Here is a 19331-nt window from a genome sequence, read left to right on the forward strand (position 1 = left end):
CGTCCCATTGGGACTGGATCCCGACGATGCCACCGCGGTTCCGAAGATTCCCGATCCCTGGGAAGAACGGACATGTATACATGCATTGTTGTACAGGCCGACAGGGCTATCCAATTAAAAGAAAGGTTCTACTACTACTACTACTGACTGTTATAAAAGCTAATGCATTTTCATTCTTTTTGAGACGAAAACAATTGGTTGACACAAGACGACTACGTCCCATTGGGAGTCGGACTGGATCCCGACGATCCTGCCGCGGTTCCGAAGATTCCCGACCTCCACATGACCGCTTCGTCGCGGAGGGGCGACGCCTTTCCGTGGCTGGCACGTCTCAACAGCGGCCAGGGGCGGCAGCACGGAGCTTGCTGGAATCCGGATCCTGACATGGACGAAGACTGGCCAGACATGTGGCTACAGGTATTTTACTCGCGAGATTATCATCATCATCATCATCTTGGCGTGAGTGTTTCATGGTTGGCCATAACCCTCTTCCTCCAATCCTCTCTGTCCTCCATTGCTCTTGGCAGATCTTCTGGTGTGCATCCTGCATCCTCAAAGAGCTGCTGTATGTAGGTCGTGTTAGGTCTGCCTACACTTGCATGTCCATGTTTTGGTGCCCACAGGAGGACATCCCTGACAATCTCTCCCTTACTCCTCCAGGAATGTCCAGCAAAACGTAGTCTCCTCTCACGGGTGACTTGAGATATGGGGGGTAAATCCCCATATAGCAGGTCCTTTGTGGGATGTTCTTTCCAAGAGATGTTTAGGGCAGCACGTAGCAGCTTAGTGTACCTGCCATCCAGTTTTCTGGATGGGAGCTACACTATCGAGATTATGAGAGAATCCAAAAGATAGAGACTTGATGGTAAACTGTCTGAGACCGCGATATTCTACAAAATAGAAAAGATCCCAGTTCTGGTGGGATTGACTTTCGTTCCATTACTTTGCATCAGTTCAAAATACGTGACTTTTTTCCATGTTTTTCCCTGTTAATGACTCCTTAGTGAGATGGCCCTGTTTTCCCATTGGCTAAACTGACCCATCGGGACAGGCGTTGATATCCTGGGTTTGTTTTGATCCTTTGGCTGTAGCTAAAATGCCGAAGTTGATCTCCCACTTTTTGAATCCAAAACAAACCTGACAACTTTACCTTTGCAGTAAAGTACAGTAAAGACTTGAGGGTTGAACTGTAGGTAAATGTGTTCTAAAGTGACTGTTTTTCATGCCTTTTCGATGAAAAATCCATTTGCTGGTCCTGGCCCTGCAAGTCATTTGAATTTTTTCCACTCAGTCACGGCCTAATATTCTCCCCAGCGCTTCCGAAGTTGTTTTGTCCAAATATTGTGAATAGTTTTACTTCAAGATATAATCAACGTTGGTGGATGGATGTGTATATTAACTCATCATCATCATCGGTCGACCCCCGGTGGGGACGGGGAAAGTCCATGCACAACCGCCGACCACTCAATCCTGTCTGCCATGGCCGCACTCAGGTCCTCCATATGAATTCCGGTGTCTCTGGACAGAGCCCTCGGGAAGGTCAGCTTCCTGCAGTGTGTTTTTCCCCGGGGCCTCCACAGAATGAGTGAAGAGATTATCTCCTCACTTGCCCGAAGGCAGTGACCAGCAAACTGGACCCTTCTCTGTCTGAGTCTGTGTGACACCCGTGGTAGAGAACCGTAAATGGTCTGAATAGTTGGGTGATGTTTCCAACTCAAGTTCTGTGATATTAACTAAATGGTATTTTCTCCTTCACTTTCCAGATTAAGCACGACAAAGTGCACAAAGTCGCCGGTGTCATCACCCAGGGGGCCTACAACACGGACCACTGGGTCAGGTCCTACACCCTGGCGTTCTCTGTGGATGGCCAAACATGGACACCGTACGCAGACCCCACCGGGCACGGTGAAGAAGTCGTAAGTTTGACTGATGATGGCTGCTTCTTCGCTTCCGAAGATCACTGCTGGGAAGGTTGTCCACCTCTGCAGGCTCTTCTGTGGCTGTGTAGCCCAATCCTCGATCTGCACACTCTGCTGCAGGCCGGGCATGTAAAGCCCTGTGTAGGTGGTGACTGGGCAGCAGTAGCTTTTCTGTGGCATCTCTTCTGTGCAGCAGACTCTCTTCGAGCTGTTTCGAATCTTTCTGCAGTACATATAACCTCGGCAGCACAACTTCCATTTCTGTATCTTTTGACCTGGACGTGCTGTGGTCTTGATTTGTAGGTGGCAGATGGCTTGTGATGTAATAAAGAAGTGGTGTAGGTTTGGGCCCCCTAGCTTATTCTGTATTCTTTCCTTGTTATATTTCTAGAAACAAAAGTCGAAGTAACATCGTCGTAAACATTAGTTACATGCCATAAATACTTTTGTTTCAGGAGTTCCAAGGAAACAGAGACAGCCATCGCTATGCTCGCAACCTGTTGGACAACCCGGTCCTTGCACTCTACACTCGCCTTTACCCACGCACCTTCCACGGTCGCGTTGCGCTTAGGATCGAAATCCTCGTCGTAGATGGTAAGAATTCAAATGTGTCTTTTGCTTAAAATGTTATCCTTGGCTATTGGTGCTCCAGCTTACTATAGTAATAATAACTTTATTGCAAGTTCATGCCCGAAGGCTAATTGCAGACAAACAAGTACATGGATATACATGGGAATCGACAAAGTTATCTAGTCTACTGTGAAAGTTCTCTGTTAACTAAGGTTGACTATGGTTGGGTTTGACTTCTTTTTTGAAGGCAGTGGAAAAATGAAGAGACCCACGTTTTGTATCGTAAGCGGATTGGTTGATTTTAGTAGTAAGATTGATTTTTGTAAGTTAGTCAAATGGTGAAAGCTAGGGGAATTATCGAAAGCTGTTTTATATAATTCGCTTCTTTCGGCGTCATATAGAGGACATTGGCAAATAAAATGTGTTTCATTATCCACAAAGACAAGATACAGATATACAGAAAGAACCATCTGCATCTGTAGCTGGACTGATTTCAATCCAATCCACAAGCATAGAGGAAAGCTGGTCTTCACTTTATCGGATATCTTGGAGAGACCGGCAAAAAGCTCTATATATGTGCAATGTTTATCCATTTCAGTTACAAGAATGTTCCTCAAACAGTGACTTAAAAAGAAAGGTAGCGAAATACGCACCTCCAAATTTTCGACGTCTTCTGTACGTCTTGTTCACGGAGTGACCTAGTCTCGCGAGAACACGAGATTAGGCCGAGACTTGTGAAGATCTTCCTGCCATTATCCATTTCAATATTTGATACTCTTGACAAGGTTCTGGATGTGCATCGGACGAGGCCTTCTGTAACGGGGCATGTCGACCGAGGGAAAGCTTCTGTCCCGCTTTTGACGGATGTGTGCCGCAGCGCTATAACAGCGGAGACAGGTATATACACTCATTATCAGGCTTTCGTTTCTTAGATACTAAACATACATGAAAATAAATACAAGTAGTTGAAGCAGAGCTATCTACCAACCAAAGCTTATCCAGAACACGAGATATTAAGTCCCTCTGCGGTACCATAGAAAGCCTTTAAGCAGCCCAAAATCTACTCATTTCGAGGTCTCACCAAGACCTACCCATATTCCAAATATCAAGACAATGCATTCACACACACACACAAACACACACACACACACACACACACACACACGGACGCTGACATAATAATGACATTTTTATATTCGCACTGTGGAACAGGCGGCTGACGTGTTTTCCATTGCAAATGATCCTGAGTGGTTTTTGCTAGTACATGTAGGTATATACAAGCAAACAACTCTTAAGTCTCGTAAACACAATAGATATGAATAAATAGACATCACAGAAAAACTTACAAGCTGTTTGTGTTGCAGCATCTTCTGCGAAGACGTGATGGAGGCAGAGTGCGGTCTGGAATCGAGCACCAAGATGGAAGATCTCGGATGCTGGGGTTAGTTGGTTCACTTGCTGAGAGTGGAGTGAAGTGGAGTAGAGTAGAGTACAGTAGAGTACAGTAGCGTAAGATGTGGGCCACCCTGTTGAATGTGGCCATTTTGTCGGGAGGGGTGTTTTACTCGTTAGTTATTGTCACTTCTTTGCCTTGTAGAAATCGACAGTCAGTTCTTGCCGTGTTGGGATGACGTCAGTGCTGAAGTGTTCCACAAAAGCCGGGCGTGTGACGACACAGAAGACTGTTCCACGGGGAAAGACGAAGAAAACTGTGATGGTAAAAGTTTCATTTTTCGTTGCATTTCACATTACATACATACATAAACATATCATTACAACAACACATTAAAAAAAAAGAAACATAATCCACGAATCCAATGGGAAAGAAAATACAGTAGAGTGACTGCACAAATTATAGGAAGACTACTAATTATTGCCCGGAGGCTAATTAGAACACAAGACCTATGGGTTCTAATTGCAAGTGCATGTAACATGAAACATACCAATATACACTCACATTTTGTGTTCTGTATTTGCTTAACAGCCTGCGCACATTACATAAATAAATTTATCATATTTTTCGTTTTCGTTTCAAGCCATCCTCATTTGAGGTGAAGCATGATGCGTTTTCATGTAGCTAGACAGTGCAAGTAGCTAGTGGTATCATATCAACTACACATAAATACACAGAGAAACATAATCCACGGATCCAATGGGAAAGAAAATACAGTAGAGGGACTGTACAAACCATGAGATGGTGTAAATATACATGATGCTCAGGACAGGAGTAGGTAGCACTCACATGTTGTGTTCTGTATTTGCTCCACAGCCTGCGCGATGGAATGCCCGACCGACTTCGGGGACTGTATTCCACACCACTGGATCTGTGACGGCATAGAAGACTGTTTGGATGTGAGGGACGAACTAGAATGCGTGCACGGTAGGTGTTGAACTGGCGACGTATGATTTTAGAAGAGCATATAGGATGCTTTTACCTAATATATACAGTACTTACTTAGTCCTATCACCCAACCTTGCGGCAATGGGCCTTCTCTACCAGCTTGTTTGTATTGTATACCCGGTAAACCGCCTCAAGGCGTAACACACTAGGTTTGTTGAACAGTAAAGGCTACATATCCGGGCGGATTTATTTGATCCACTCATACCGGGAAGAACCTCCACTCTATTCGATAAGTCTGTTGGGTTCTTTTACCTGCTCGAGTTGTGGCTCTACTCTAACACGGGACCTCCATTTAACGTCCTATCCGAGGGGCGTCCCTAACCGAAGCTAGGTATTCATTTTCACCCAGTGAAGTGAGGAAAGTCGTGGACACCTCGTTAACAGGAAAATCAGGGGACCCTGGATTTGAACCTCTACGCCAAATACCCTACCACTGTGTCACACGGACAGCAACTTTCCCGTGTAGCCGGTTGCTCTTGCGTTCCGATATTTCGGCGGTTTGTCTGTTATCTCTCCGTAAATTGACGCATTGACTCATCACTACAGGTGTGCCTAAGCACTGCTTCTTCAACTGCCGTGACAACGCCACCTGTCTGCCGACACCTCACCTGCAGGACGGGCATCAGGACTGTGCCGACGGCGAGGACGAAAGGCCCAGAGACGGTGAGTCACAACTGTCATGATCTGTGGTAGCGCGACGTCTTTATCACAATGGTTTATTTGTCAGAAATTATCCGTGCAGTGGCAGCCTTTCTAGCGCTAAATTGGTGCAGGTTTTACAATCACATAATACACATGGGCAATACCTACATATTTGCTCCACGCTTGGACACGTAGAACTGTCGCAAGGGTCTGGGCGGCTGCCATTTGACCTCAACACGACCTTCCCCAGCCGAAGTCAGGTACCCATTCACGCCTGGGTGGAGTGAGGAAAGTCGTGTAAAGTGCATTTCCCATGGGCGCAACATCGGGGCACATCAGTGGATTCGAACCCGGGACCTCTCGATTCTGAGCAAAATGCCCTACCGATTGTGCCTCACGATGCACAAGTCTCGTGGTGGTTTCACCTTGATTGAATGTGTATTCTTCATCAATTACTTACTCACAGATAGCTCATGCTCATATATTTCGTTCAAATTGATGAATGCAAATCTGTTTCCGTAGTGGAAGAGGCTTTGGGACGGAGGTGGGGTTCCTGCGGCTACGGCTGCGCTTCCGTCTACGGCAAAGCATCGTGCGTTCCTGACGCGTTCAGCTGCGACGGTGACGCGGACTGCTGGGAGGGAGAGGACGAGAAGGGCTGTGAAGGCGAGCAAGATGACGGAGGGACCGACGAATGCCCGACGTTCACCTGCGCCCCGCCCGGCTCCATGGATCCGATCTGTGTGCCGCATCACCAGATCTGTGACGGACGCCCGGACTGTGCGTCAGGGGAGGACGAGCAGGGGTGTGGCAACGCGGACAGCGTGTCCACTCAAGTCAGCCCCGCGCCAAGCGTCGGTCAGCAAACTCCTGCGGCGGGACAAGGCGCAACCAGCGGGCCGACAGATGGTCAACATCCACAGGAAGGACCGACCGCAGAGCTGACAACTGGTCAAGGATCGTTCGAATCCCACACAGGTAAAAAGAGCAATGACGTTCTGACACACAGTCACTGTCGTAAAACAAAGAAACACATGTACCGGGAAAAGCACTTTCTTGTCAATTTTTTGGTGAATGTTTTTTTTCATGTGTGTGCGTGTGCGCGCGCGCGCGTGTGTGTGTGTGTGTGTATGTATGTGTTTGTGTGTATATATATGTGTGTGTGTGTTCGTGAGTGTGTGTGTGTCTGTGTTTACATATCATACATACATATCGATTATATATAAATATATACATTTTTCTAGTTGGAGGGTTCCATGCTCGAAATGATGGGCCCGAGAGCCAGGCCATGGCTTGGATGACAGCCGCTGCCTTGGGCGGCCAGATGCTCTATCGCCTGGTTTTCTAACCGATACCACTTCTCGACAGTCGGATACAAACGAACATTCGGACACGGGAAGTAAATTTTATGGATGACATCCTCTGTAAACTGCAAATTTAATGCGAGAGAGCAAATGAAAAAAAATCTTAAATGTCGATTTAATCTACTTGAAATGACAAGAGATATGGGTTTTTCTGTCCTTCCGATCATACCAGAAGGGCCTTTAAGAAACAGAATTGAACATTTAAGGATATCAACATCATAGTCTAGATAAGTTGTATAGAGAAATGAGTTAATTTTAAAGTTTAAATTGTTGAGTATGTAAGTTATTTGTCTAGCTACTACGGAGTGGATAATCAAATGGTTTTGTGTCTCTTTATTGGAATATTTACGACTACGGTAAACAAGTAGATGCTTGGAAATGCTGGAGCCAGTCATTGGAAATGTGGTATTTGTGGATCTAAGTGAATGCATGTTACAGTTCTCCAAGCAATACACAAAGTTTTCAGTTACAATAATTTTCTGGCAGTGTATCTTTTATCATGGTATTTGACAACCAGTCCGGATATTCTTAGAGAAGTTTAGGGAAGTTTCCAGTTTTATCAATTAGGACATCAATGAAATGTTCCAGACAATAATCTACTTGATACAAAGAACTGTAACTATTTGGTACAAATTCATTCATCGAATGCATAGTAGCAGGAATCTAAGATAATCTAGAAGGTCTTTATTGCAAGGTCTTGATTTGTCACTGTGTAACTAAACAAGTTGCTTTATACTTTCATCTATCTCTATTTTAAACCAAGCAAGTATCCACTATAAAAAAGTAGTAAAACCTAGCCGACCAACCCCCTGGGCAGCCTACCAGTCAAAAACCGTTTTGAACAGCCAGGGGTGGATACCGGTTCGCTGGACCTGATTCGGACCTGTATAACATCCAAGAGCCGAGTCCAAAAAAACTGAAAGCCGAAAACCTAAGTCCAAAAAAAACCTGAACAAAGTACAATTGTATTTTTCCATTTTGTTTGATGAAAAGTGTTTTGAGTCTCCCCTCTGACAAAAAAGGCATTTAAAATAAGTGCAGCATTAAAATATCAAGTACTGGTTTGTCTTGAACGTCTTCTCACCAAGAAACTTTTGTAGCCATGCATGTCAGTTTTAATTCTCAATTTTTAATATTGGTTTGATAAACCAAAACATGTCAACTAGACAGGATCAGGTCCAACGTCAGGTCCGGACCTGAACCTAAATCTCTGGACCTAAACCTGGACTTGGACCTTATTAAGCCAAACTGGTATCCACCCGTAGTCCCGTCCAATTCTACTTACTTCAATATCAGCTCAGTATCAATCTCCTGTGAATTGATGGTATTTTCAATCTAAATTTGCAGATTTCCTGGAATATAATTGCTCTTATTGGTCTATCATATTTCTAATTTCTATGTTTCCAAATGTTTCAAAAAGAGAGAAGAAACTACTAGGTGATTAGCATTAGTTTAGCAATAGTCCACCATTTGTTTGATTTTTCTTTAGTTCTCAATATTAGAATGTAGAATTGTATCAATTCTTGCTCTGTATTTTGCTTATTATAGACCTTGTGTGGTCATCTGTGCATTCAGCCCATCTGGGCAGGAACATGCAATAAAGACTATCAATCAATTATTTCTATGACAGAGATACCGAGCTCTAGTAGTTAACATACGGCAAAAACAATGGATGGGCTTAAGGATAGGGTATTCATAGCGGAGCTAAAATGCATCCATTAAAGAATCAATTGCATGAAATTATGTATGCTCTGTCTGCTTTCTAACGTTTATTTCGTCATTATTTTTCTGGCTACAATTCTATGTTGTTCATCTGTAAATATAGCCGTTATATCATAACTTTCTGGCAAGGCAGTGCAGAACTGCTACCGCGCCGCGTGCCTTCGAAGCTGATGGGTTACGCAGAAGAGCAGTTATACCGGCTAGTCACCAATTGTAAAATGGACGATACCCAGGTCATTGACCTTGTGGAGAGCAAAGAAAACTAAGTATATGTTGTGAGTGAAAGGTTTGATGTCAAAGAACAGTGACTTTCCGATAGGACAGGTTATTCTTAAGCCGAGTGAATATTGTGTATGACTCATTCAAATTAACAGTATATAACTGCACATAGTTTCTTACATGATAGAGCACATAATAGTCTCAGTCAGGGACGCATCATAAGCGATTTTGAATCGCCATACACATAATGATCATGAATGAACAATTATCTTTATTACATATTTCTGCCGCACAGAGCTTAGTGTAGCAAGCTTCATAAATACCTGGCTACATTAATAGATTGTGTGGCCGTTCGTTTACTGTGTACACATCTTCTTTGTTTGCTGCACAATGTTTGCCTAGGCCTGCGATTAACTATGTTGTATTCACCTTTTACTTCATATATGCAGATGTGCATTTTGAATACGCGTAAAACGTATGAAGTCCATTATATTACTGTGTTAAAAACTGTTGTATTAACGTGGGTGTATCAATAGTTGTAGAAGACCTTACGAAAGTCCATGTTCTTTTGTTGTCATTTCTTCTGCTATGACGTCAGTTCCCCCTGACCCCTCAAGGTAAATATTGCAGGTGAGTCAGTAGTTCCGGGTTCGCGTTGCCACGTCAGCATGTCACGCGATCGTCGGGGGGAACCCGGGGTCAGAATACTCTCGAACAGAAGTTGAATATACAGTGAATTACCAGAGGCTCAAAAGGACTACAGCTGAATCTAGCGATTCTTCGGCCAGTGGTTTCACAACAATCATACTTCCGACCGAAAGGTCTCTTTGAATGGCGCAAGGCGAGACAGAGCAACAACAGTTAGGGAGCTACTATTATGCAGTGAGGACGAGGTGCGTATCCAAGACCAGTACGAACCAAGACCAAAGCTTTGTAAACGATGTAAAATTAGGGATATTCTGTCAATGAATTTCCCACTGAGGATCCTAGCTATCGTTGACATGAGCTGTAGGATGATTTTGTTGGATGATGGGCAAAGATATAAACATATCAGGCCAGGTAACGGGCGGCCTTTCATTCCTTTGTGGCCTTTCTTCAGTTACAGACGAGAGTCATGCAACAAAGACTGTTTACTTTGTCATGACGTAATGGAAAGCCCCCGCAGCGACACAGCGGAAAGTCCCACATGAATCAGAGGGAAAACCAGACCTTTCGCCACGTATCAAAGGAGCTCTCTACCTTAAGGCAAGTTCCAGTTGGATCTCAGACATCCAGGTAAGGCTTAGACAAGTCTGTGTTCATCCTGACAGGTTACAAGGCTACCTTGTTTCCTGAAATGCGACCCATAGCTTCGGGCATTTTGAGGCATGTTGACATGACATAGACTTCTTGATACTAGAGAGTAGAGGGCACTAGAGACATTGTCACTAAATAGCACAATCTCATTTGCCAAGAACGTGTGCCTGGCAATGGGCCGGAACATTTTCACAAAGAGCACAAAATACAAAACAATGGCCAAAATCAATATGAAACAATATGGCGTGTCCAGGACTTCCTGGTTTTTCTTGTATGTCTCTGCCATTGTTTGATTATGTCCGCATAAGGGGACGATTCACAACCTACTTAGACCCCAGTTCCCTCTACATATCTGAGGAATTTACACGCTAAAAACTCCGACGAACACTCCCCATGTGTTTCCCTAAATCCGTACAATCCCTTCTTAGAATATTACAACTTCCCCTGTATTACAAATAACAATGGTAGAGCAATACCGAAAACATGTTGGTCGTACAGAAATGCAATGATCTTGCTGTCTACCTGAAATTCAGATTTATAAGTCATGCAGTTTACAATATCACGCCAAATTTCTGAATTTATCCTCAGATGCACTTCCAATCTTAATCATCGGACTAAAGCTGGAAAATGTCAGACAACGTCATCACCAGCTTAGCAAACAAGTTACAGAATTTGGAGTTGTGCTTCAAGGGTCAACATGACCAAGACATGAACTATGGGCGGGCATTTCGAGAAGCTATCATTTCCAAGGATCACTTCACGGAGATAGAAGTCTTGAAAAGTCTTGGAGATTTACATCTTCAGAAAGGCAAGCTCCGTAGACATACAGCAGAATTTGACAAGGCTTTAGCTCTCTATAATGCTGCCTTGATACGCCTAAAAGATTCAGACATACTGGAAACACTTAATCATCGTATAGATTACACGATTAACCTCTCCCAAAAGCTTTTCCAAGGATACATCCCACAGTTCCAACATTTGTTGCCAGGTTATTGGGGAACTGCTGACAGCAATGTCTTAAGGGTGGCAAAAATTTGTAGCAAATTGGACCAAAAGGTAGCGAAGCAAGACTTCCAGTCTGCCGAGGACACATACACACTGGAACTAATAACTGCCATTACAAATGGCGACGTATTCCTGGAACACGAGATCCTAAAAGCTCTTGGAGACCTGTACCTCAAGGAAGGAAAGAAAACATCTCTTAAAGTGCAGTTCATCAAGGCTGCCAAGATGTACCTCAAGGCCATGTCAGGATATAATCTGCTCATAGGTATGGAACACGCGGAACGGCCTGAGGTAAAAAAAACTCTGCTCCATCGCATCATGTACACAGAGAAGGTCTGGGAATCGAAAGGGGTGAGTAGATTTTTTTTACTATTCTACCCTTGATCTGCAATCTGAATATATACATGCTACTACCCTTTTTGTCACATGCGAAATTGAATGTTAGGCAACAATCCCATTGATTATACGTCCAAACTTTGAACTAGGCAAAACATTTTGGGCAGTCAATGCAGGAAAACAGTACTATTGCACAAATATATGAACACTTCTTATTAAAGGTGATTGAATTTTACAGCAGCCGGATGCACCGAACCGCGGAGAAGGCAGACGGAAAATGGAGCAACAATTGAAGGAAATGACAAGACCCATCAGAGATCGAGAAATATCAAGGTGGGATGTGCCATGTTGTGACGACGTTGAGCCAAGCCAATTTGTTACCTTTTAAATGTTTATTTTTTGGCAAAAGAATCAAAGCCAGACAGCCTTTATCTAACGCACCTCGCTTCATTGCTAGAATAGACGCTATTTCGAAAGGCACTAGAAATATACAAAAGAACTTTACTGCACGACAATTTTACACGGTACAAAGTGCCATGATATATGCCATGACAATAACGGACAACTTAAATCAATAACTATCATGTATGTGGTTTTACAGCAGCAAGTCGGAAAGCGGAATGACTGCGGCTGCTGTGACTGTTATTGACAACAAAGGCTCGGACAGGTGAGTTTAACTGAAAGAATTTTCTATTCACCCTCTACTGAACAGTACTTTATGATATATATTCACTTTCAGATCATTGTACAGTGTGCCGAAGGCTCTGATATACCTAATCTGTCCTTATAGAGTATATTTTGTCAGGTTCATCATATTGTATGTTTAACCGTTAAACAACGCCTTAAAATACATCTTCAGTGTGCAACAAATTCATATCAGTATTCAAAGCAAAGAGCAGACCTCTCTCCTATTTTCCAGGCAGTATCAAGACTATCTGAAGAAAGGTCATTCATCCCTCGAAAAAACAGACCTGGACTCGGCAGAGAAGCACTTTGCAGCTGCACTTAAAATTGCACATGTGAGAGGTAAGAATACGCTCCTTCCACTGTTTTGCATGATCATAAAAGGGAACATTGTCGAATCAAAAGTAAATACAAGTCATCGGTAGAATATCAGGTATTTTTCTTGGATTAAAATGTTTCGTTTAAAGTTGGCATTCCTTTTCTTTCACTGAGACTTCTTCTTCAGTACCTGTTGTACTCACCCTGTCATATTTCCTGTACTTTGTTTTCCCACTCAAGATGGGCTTTTTTATTTTTCTAATCACACACAGAAAAACACTGGAGTCAAATCGTGGTGAGTTCCCAGCTCCTCAGCTACATAGAGGTTATCATGATATAAATTTCTTCTCATTTAGAACCCACATCCCAGCAGTACCAGAGAGAGGTGGAGCCCCTGTGCAAGTTGGGGGATGTCTACAGAAAGCGAGGTCAGCAGACAAGAGACGGGGGAGACTTTGTCAAAGCAGCAGCACTGTACTGTGCAGCAATAGCCAGGTCAAAAGACGAGGCTGTTAATGGTAAGATGGAAATGACACTAACTGATACAGAAAATGCATTTCTTAGATATGTCTTGTACACTGAACTTAATGTCTCTCTAGACGACAAAGCTAAGCACACAAAAATGCTGAAGGAGATGCGGGATCAGATCAAGCTGGAGATGGACACCATTGACCAGCAGCTGGATCCCTATGTTCGCGATGAAGGCGACCCACGTGTCAAAGAGATAGAGGCAAAACGAGCTAAGGTTCTTAGAAAGTTGTTTGAGAGCATTGTAGAAGGAAGAAAGAAGTTCATCAGCCTGCTTGTAGAAGAGTGTATAACAATAATGGGTTCCCCTCCCTGTGAGTATGCCCTGATAGGTTTGGGTTCGCAGGCCACAGGGCTGGTAACTCCATACTCAGACCTGGAGTTTGCCATCTTGGTAGAAGAAGAGAGTGAAGAATATCTTGCGTATTTCCGTAACCTCACCCACTATCTACACCTCAAGGTGGTCAACCTGGGAGAAACCATTCTCCCAGCACTAGGAATAGAATCCCTCAATGACTTCTACTCCGATAATCCACTGGACAGCTGGTACTATGACTCTGTTACACCTCGTGGGTTTGCATTTGACGGCTCCATGCCAAAGGCAAGCAAGACTCCACTGGGAAGGCAGGGGACAAAGAACAAACCACCAAGTGAACTCATCCGTACCCCGGAAAACATGGTCTCAATGTTGCAAAACGACGTCACATTGTACCTGAAGGAAGGATACCACCTCTCCACCGTCTTGAGAAACCCATGCCTGATAGCAGGGGACCAGGACCTAATCGACACTTACATGGGTATCACACTAAAAACACTGCAAGCTGATGGGGGTAAACTGACTCAACAGCTTGCACGGGAGATATTGGACGAAAACATGAAACGGTTAGACACACAAACAGTCACAGCAAAAATGATTGATGTTAAGAAAGGACTGTATCGCTTCCCAGCTTTAGCAGTAGATTGCTTGGCACTTTCTTCATGCATCATGCCTACGACCGTTTGGAAGACAATAGACGAAATGAAACTGCAGGGAGTTGTGAGTGATGAAAACGCACATCATCTAGGGGTGCTGGTTGCTATCTCTGCAGAACTCAGGCTCAGAACGTACATTGCCAACGGTGGACAGAAGGAAAACCTGTCAGCTTTGGCCTCCATGGAATCAGTGTTCTTTGATAGACAGGAATCGCCCCCACAGAGCGATGATGAAGTGCAACGAAATGCACTGAAACAGGTTTTCTATCTACCTAATGAGAAACAGCTTTTCCGTTACTATTACTCGGCAGTGCCTCTTAAAACATTTCTGTCCAAATCGTCAGAAATGAAGCCAGCTATCAATTCGCTACCTGAGTTGTACAATGCCTCCTGTGCCATACGAGCAATAATGTACTATGAGCTATGTGAATTCAAGCAGGCCATCCACCTCCTGAACAAGGCTTTGAGTGAAGATGCAGACATTGAAAGAACGACTCTCTTGAACTGTATGGGAAATGCTTGCATGATGCTCGGTGACCACCGGAAAGCGATTCGCTTCCAAAAAGAAGCACTCGCCAAGACAAAGGAAATCTATGGGGCCGAAGCAAAACACCCTGAAATTGCCAACTTACTTCACTGCATTGGGTCAGCTTGTGAACGCGCAGGTGACTACAAGAAAGCAGCCAGCTACTTTGATCAGGCACTGCAAATGAATTGCCAAATACATGGTAAGAGTACCACGCATAGCGATATTGCGACCGCACTCAGCAGACTAGGGGCACTTTGGGTAAGGTTGGGAAATCCTAATAAAACAATTGGCTATGCCACACAAGCACTACAGATGCAGAGGAGTATCTATGGTCAGAGTACATCACATCCTGATATTGCAACATCACTTAACATCCTTGGAAATGCCTTCAGTAGTCTTGGCAATGACAGAAAGTCACTAGCGTATCAAGAAGAGGCGCTGCAGATGACAAGGAGTCTCTATGGTCAATACACAGCATATCCTGACATCGCCAATGCACTCGCCAGTGTGGGGAAAACCTGGCATACACTTGGTGATTACAGGAAGGCTATCACGTACCTCGAAATGGCACTCCAGATGTGCAGCAGCATCTATGGTAAGAATACAGCACATTGTGACAGGGCCAATATACACAACACTCTCGGGCTAGTATGGCAGGAGCTGGGTGAATATGGACGGGCAATTAGCAATCATGAACAGGCATTGCTGATGTACAGAAGTGTTTATGGTCAGAGTACAGCACACAAAGAAATTGCCATTGCATTAAACAACTTGGGGTTGAATTGGTTCAACCTTGGTGATTACAAGAAGGCAAGTGGCTACTATGACATGGCATTAGATATGTACAGGAGTGTCTATGGTCAGAATACACCGCATTTTGATATTGCCACGTCTCTTAATAACAAGGGGCAAGTCTGTGATGCACTGGGTGATTACAGAAAAGCTATAGGGTACTTTGAACAGGCACTACATATGCGTCTTACTATCCTTGGTAAGAGTGCAGAACATCATGTTATTGCCGATATACTAAACAACCTAGGGGCAGCCTGGAACAATTTGCAGGATTACGGAAATGCAATCATTCACTATGAAAAGGCTTTAAAGATGTATAGAAGCATCTACGGTCCAAGTACACCCCACGCTGACATTGCTATGTCTCTGGGCAATCTTGGACAAGCCTGGGGTAACTGTTATGGTGATTACAGAAAATCAATCAGCTATCATGAGCAGGCTTTGCAGATGTACAGAAGTATACATGGTCAGGCTGCAATACATTCTGACATTGCCATTTCACTCAGCAACCTTGGGGGCGCTTGGCTTTACTTAGATGAAACCATGAAAGGTATCAGAAACTACGAAAAGGCACTGGGGATGTATAAGAGTATCTATGGTCAGAGTGTATCACATCATAACATTGCCACAGTACTAGGGAACCTGGGAACTGCGTGGAGGGATCTTGGTGATTACAAGAAAGCAATTAGTTACTACGAACAGGCACTGCAGATGTGCAGGGTCATATACGGTCAGGCAACAGTACATCCAGAAGTAGCCATGTTACTCGGCTACCTGGGAGGCCTCTGGCGTCTCTTAAATGACCACAGGAAAGCTATACGGTACCTTGATCAGGCACTTCAGATGTTTAAAAGTATCCATGGTCAGAGTAAAGCACGCCCTGACATCGCTGAGGTACTTGGCCATCTGGGGGAGTCCTGGAGTGGCCTTCATGATTACGATAGAGGAATAACCTATATAGAACAGGCACTGCAGATGCAAAGGAGTATTCATGGTCAGAGCACAGCGCATATCAATATTGCAATGTTACTTTATAACATGGGGGCAATCAGACACTCTCTCGGTTGTCACACAGAAGCTCTCAGTTGGTACCAGGAAGCATTAGCTATGGCATGGAAGCTTGATCCTTCAGACAAAAGTACATCACTAATAACACAGATCCAAGAAAACGTTGGAATGATGAAATCCTTTTTCTCCATTTCAAATAATTAGACATCAATTTCATTGCTTCTGTTAGGAAAATATGATATAACATCCATTTGAAGCAACGTGCCTTTGCATTTTACTTATGTAGTATTTCACGCCTTGGGCAGTATTCTATCTAGGAATTATTTTGTGTACCTTATTGTTATTGTTTTAATGTATTATCAGTGTATTTCAACCTTTGTAATAGGATGAGGGCAGAAAAGGATATGTCACCAATTCCATATTTGTATCCAGTATTTCAAAATCTGTACAGTCATGTGTTCCGTTTACCATTCCGTTAACCATTTTCTGTAAATAGTTAGTCTAAGGAATAATGAACAGATTTAAGCAACGTTTAGAAGTAGAGGGTTTGACCATATAATATGGAATCAGCCTCAAATGTAACGTTAGTAATATGTGTCTTTTCTCTCAAGAGAACTTCGTCATGGATCTAGTACTACTTAGCTAGCCAGTGTATTGAAGCAAATAAGTGTATTTCTATCTTGTATGGGATACATTGTACATAAATTGCACTTCAAGCAGTTGCTTGGCACAGATCTGGGGACCAATTTGAACGCCAGATATCTATGGAGATGAAAATGTTGTCAATCAAGGTTTCTATTGATCTATATTTACCACGTAGATACCATTATAGGCTTTACTTTAAATAATCTATATGCAATATCTTTATGTAAATGTACATGTACTTGTAATATTGTTATTGCTCGTTATGCTGTCCATATTTAAAAATAACAAATATAAAATATTTCTTTATTTATTAGTGAAAAAAAATGATATTCATAAATATGATATTGATAGATTAATATAATATCAATATATATTTTTGATATTCAATATCTAAAAAGAAAAAAAAAATCCACGCACGGAGACGAACCCGGATCTTCTGGGTCCGAAGTGCTTCGCGTTGCCAGATCGGCCAAAATGCGGTATGTAACTATTCTCTCTGGACGTAATGCTATAACCTCACTATATGGTATCATTTATGCCGATTTTTGGTCGTTTTCTTGACGAAATCATTTTTTTTCTTCTGCAATCTTGTGGAATAGATGTAATATGGTCATTTTTCAGGATATCAAAGTCCGAAACCACAATGCAATGATATTTCCGAACAGTTGTAGCAGTTACATGCGGTCGCCGTCCTGTGTCACATGCAAATCTAGCCTGCCTGCATTTTCGTGCTCTCTTGCCATATAAGGCAACGGCTATACAAGGATTTGAGAACGTATTGCCATATAAGGTCTTATTGTGTGCGACACAGTGTTGAACCAAGCTTCCCTGGTTCCTTCCTTGAAGGTCCCTTGCTTGAAGGTAAAAGCCAGGACAATGCGTTCCGGCGCGCATGCGCCGAAACGCAAAAATACTTTAATAACCCCCAAGGCACATGTAACACACCATGATAAACAGTTATTCCAGATCAACAGTCATTACTACGCTAAAAATAGTTGTATTAACTTGTGCGTATATATAGTTGTAGAAGACCTTCCGAAAGTCCCTGTACTTTTGCTGTGCCAATATATTTCTTCTGCTATTTCGTCATTGCCCCCTGACCCGCCAGGTAAGTATTGCAGGTAAGTCAGTACTTCCGGCTTTGCGTCGCTACGCCAGCTTGTCATGCAATTTTCCGGGGAAAATTCGGAGCCAGAAAATGTACATCTAGAGCAGAATTCAACGGTTTGTGGATTACCGTAAAGGTCAGGGGTTGAGAAGTACTACGATTCGTTGGTCAAGGGTTTCACAACAAACATACTTCCGACCGAAATGCCTCTCTGAATGGCGCAAAACGAGACAGAGCAAGACACGTGAGAACGAGGTGCGTATCCAAGAACAGTGACTTTTCGATAGAACAGGTTATCCTTAGCTTGGGAAATTCCTGTATACCCTTAGACCCACTCACCTTAGCAACATAAAACAACATAGTTTCTAACCCGATAGCCACATGATAAGGACGCGTTATGATAACAATACATACCCGTAGGCTAATTGTAACAGTTGATGGCAATGCAAAAACATTAAGTGAAACATAAGGCATACATGTGATACAGGCGACGAAGATTAAACTACGTTGCTAGTTTACAATAACTACGATTATAACATAAGCCATTCTTAATCTTCATACACACGGTTACTCCCCTGTTTGGCCTTTACTGGCACGTCCCATTTGTTTTGTACACAAAGCCTGTCAGTGTTTGCTAAAGCCGCCATTGCAGCGAGGGGTAAACATCTCATGTAACAGGTGACCTATTACCCCCAGGTGCCTTTGTATTCACTCGCAGACAAAGGACTGTTTACGTGTCTTCACGCAGTGGAAAGTCCCAGTAGTGGCACTGCGGAAAGTCCCACCTGGATCAGGAGGAAAAGTCCAGATTTTTTCCCGGTGAACGAAGGAACTGGCTGTCATCCGTGAATAGTTTCATCAGGTTAGTGTTTTGTGTTTAAAGACTAGTTGTGCTTGCCAAGCGCACATTATTGGCCCTCGTATATATAATCATATATGTAACCTATGCGCGGAGGGTCCATAACAACATCCTGATGTATCTAAAATTGCCAGGTGTATCACTGGGCGATTAGTCTTAAACTATATGTCAATCGACGGTAGTTTAACGACTACTTTTAGACAAATTTCTCGTATCGTACTCGTATAAGGACAATGGAAGTATACATGAAAGTAGCGACAGATTCTGCAGTACGCCCCCCTCCCCCACTTACCTTACCCCAGCCTTAACAATTCTACTCATGATCTGGCGAAATAATCTTGGACCTGGGCATCTGTATCGTTAATTCTCTCCCTTGTGGCTATATGAACGACTCATAGGTAGTATCACAGACAG

At 43.3% G+C, this 19331-nt stretch overlaps 1 protein-coding gene and 1 long non-coding RNA gene across 2 annotated transcripts; both read left to right on the forward strand.

Annotated features, from left to right (window-relative positions):
- Nucleotides 1-9517: 9517 nt before the first annotated feature.
- Nucleotides 9518-11186, forward strand: LOC136420920 (uncharacterized). Its single transcript, XR_010753356.1, has 3 exons — nt 9518-9730; nt 9937-10112; nt 10722-11186. It is a non-coding gene; the product is annotated as an uncharacterized lncRNA (long non-coding RNA).
- A 1-nt stretch (nt 11187) lies between these two features.
- On the forward strand, nt 11188-16767 carry LOC136420919 (uncharacterized). Its single transcript, XM_066408047.1, has 5 exons — nt 11188-11489; nt 11713-11807; nt 12076-12141; nt 12394-12500; nt 12833-16767. Exons 1-5 carry the CDS (start codon nt 11364-11366, stop codon nt 16507-16509), a joined length of 4071 nt encoding a protein of 1356 aa, XP_066264144.1. The 5' UTR covers nt 11188-11363; the 3' UTR covers nt 16510-16767.
- Nucleotides 16768-19331: the final 2564 nt, after the last annotated feature.

This window comes from Branchiostoma lanceolatum, chromosome 15, assembly GCF_035083965.1.
Source record: "Branchiostoma lanceolatum isolate klBraLanc5 chromosome 15, klBraLanc5.hap2, whole genome shotgun sequence".
Classification (NCBI taxonomy): domain Eukaryota; kingdom Metazoa; phylum Chordata; class Leptocardii; order Amphioxiformes; family Branchiostomatidae; genus Branchiostoma; species Branchiostoma lanceolatum.

Bases quoted from the DNA above. Each gene is read 5' to 3' on its own strand.
- LOC136420919 (XM_066408047.1), top strand. From the start codon at position 11,364: ATGTACCTCAAGGCCATGTCAGGATATAATCTGCTCATAGGTATGGAA. The intron at 11,808-12,075 runs GTGGGATGTGCC...GTGGTTTTACAG, and splicing joins AGAGATCGAGAAATATCAAG to CAGCAAGTCGGAAAGCGGAA. The intron at 12,142-12,393 runs GTGAGTTTAACT...CCTATTTTCCAG, and splicing joins GACAACAAAGGCTCGGACAG to GCAGTATCAAGACTATCTGA.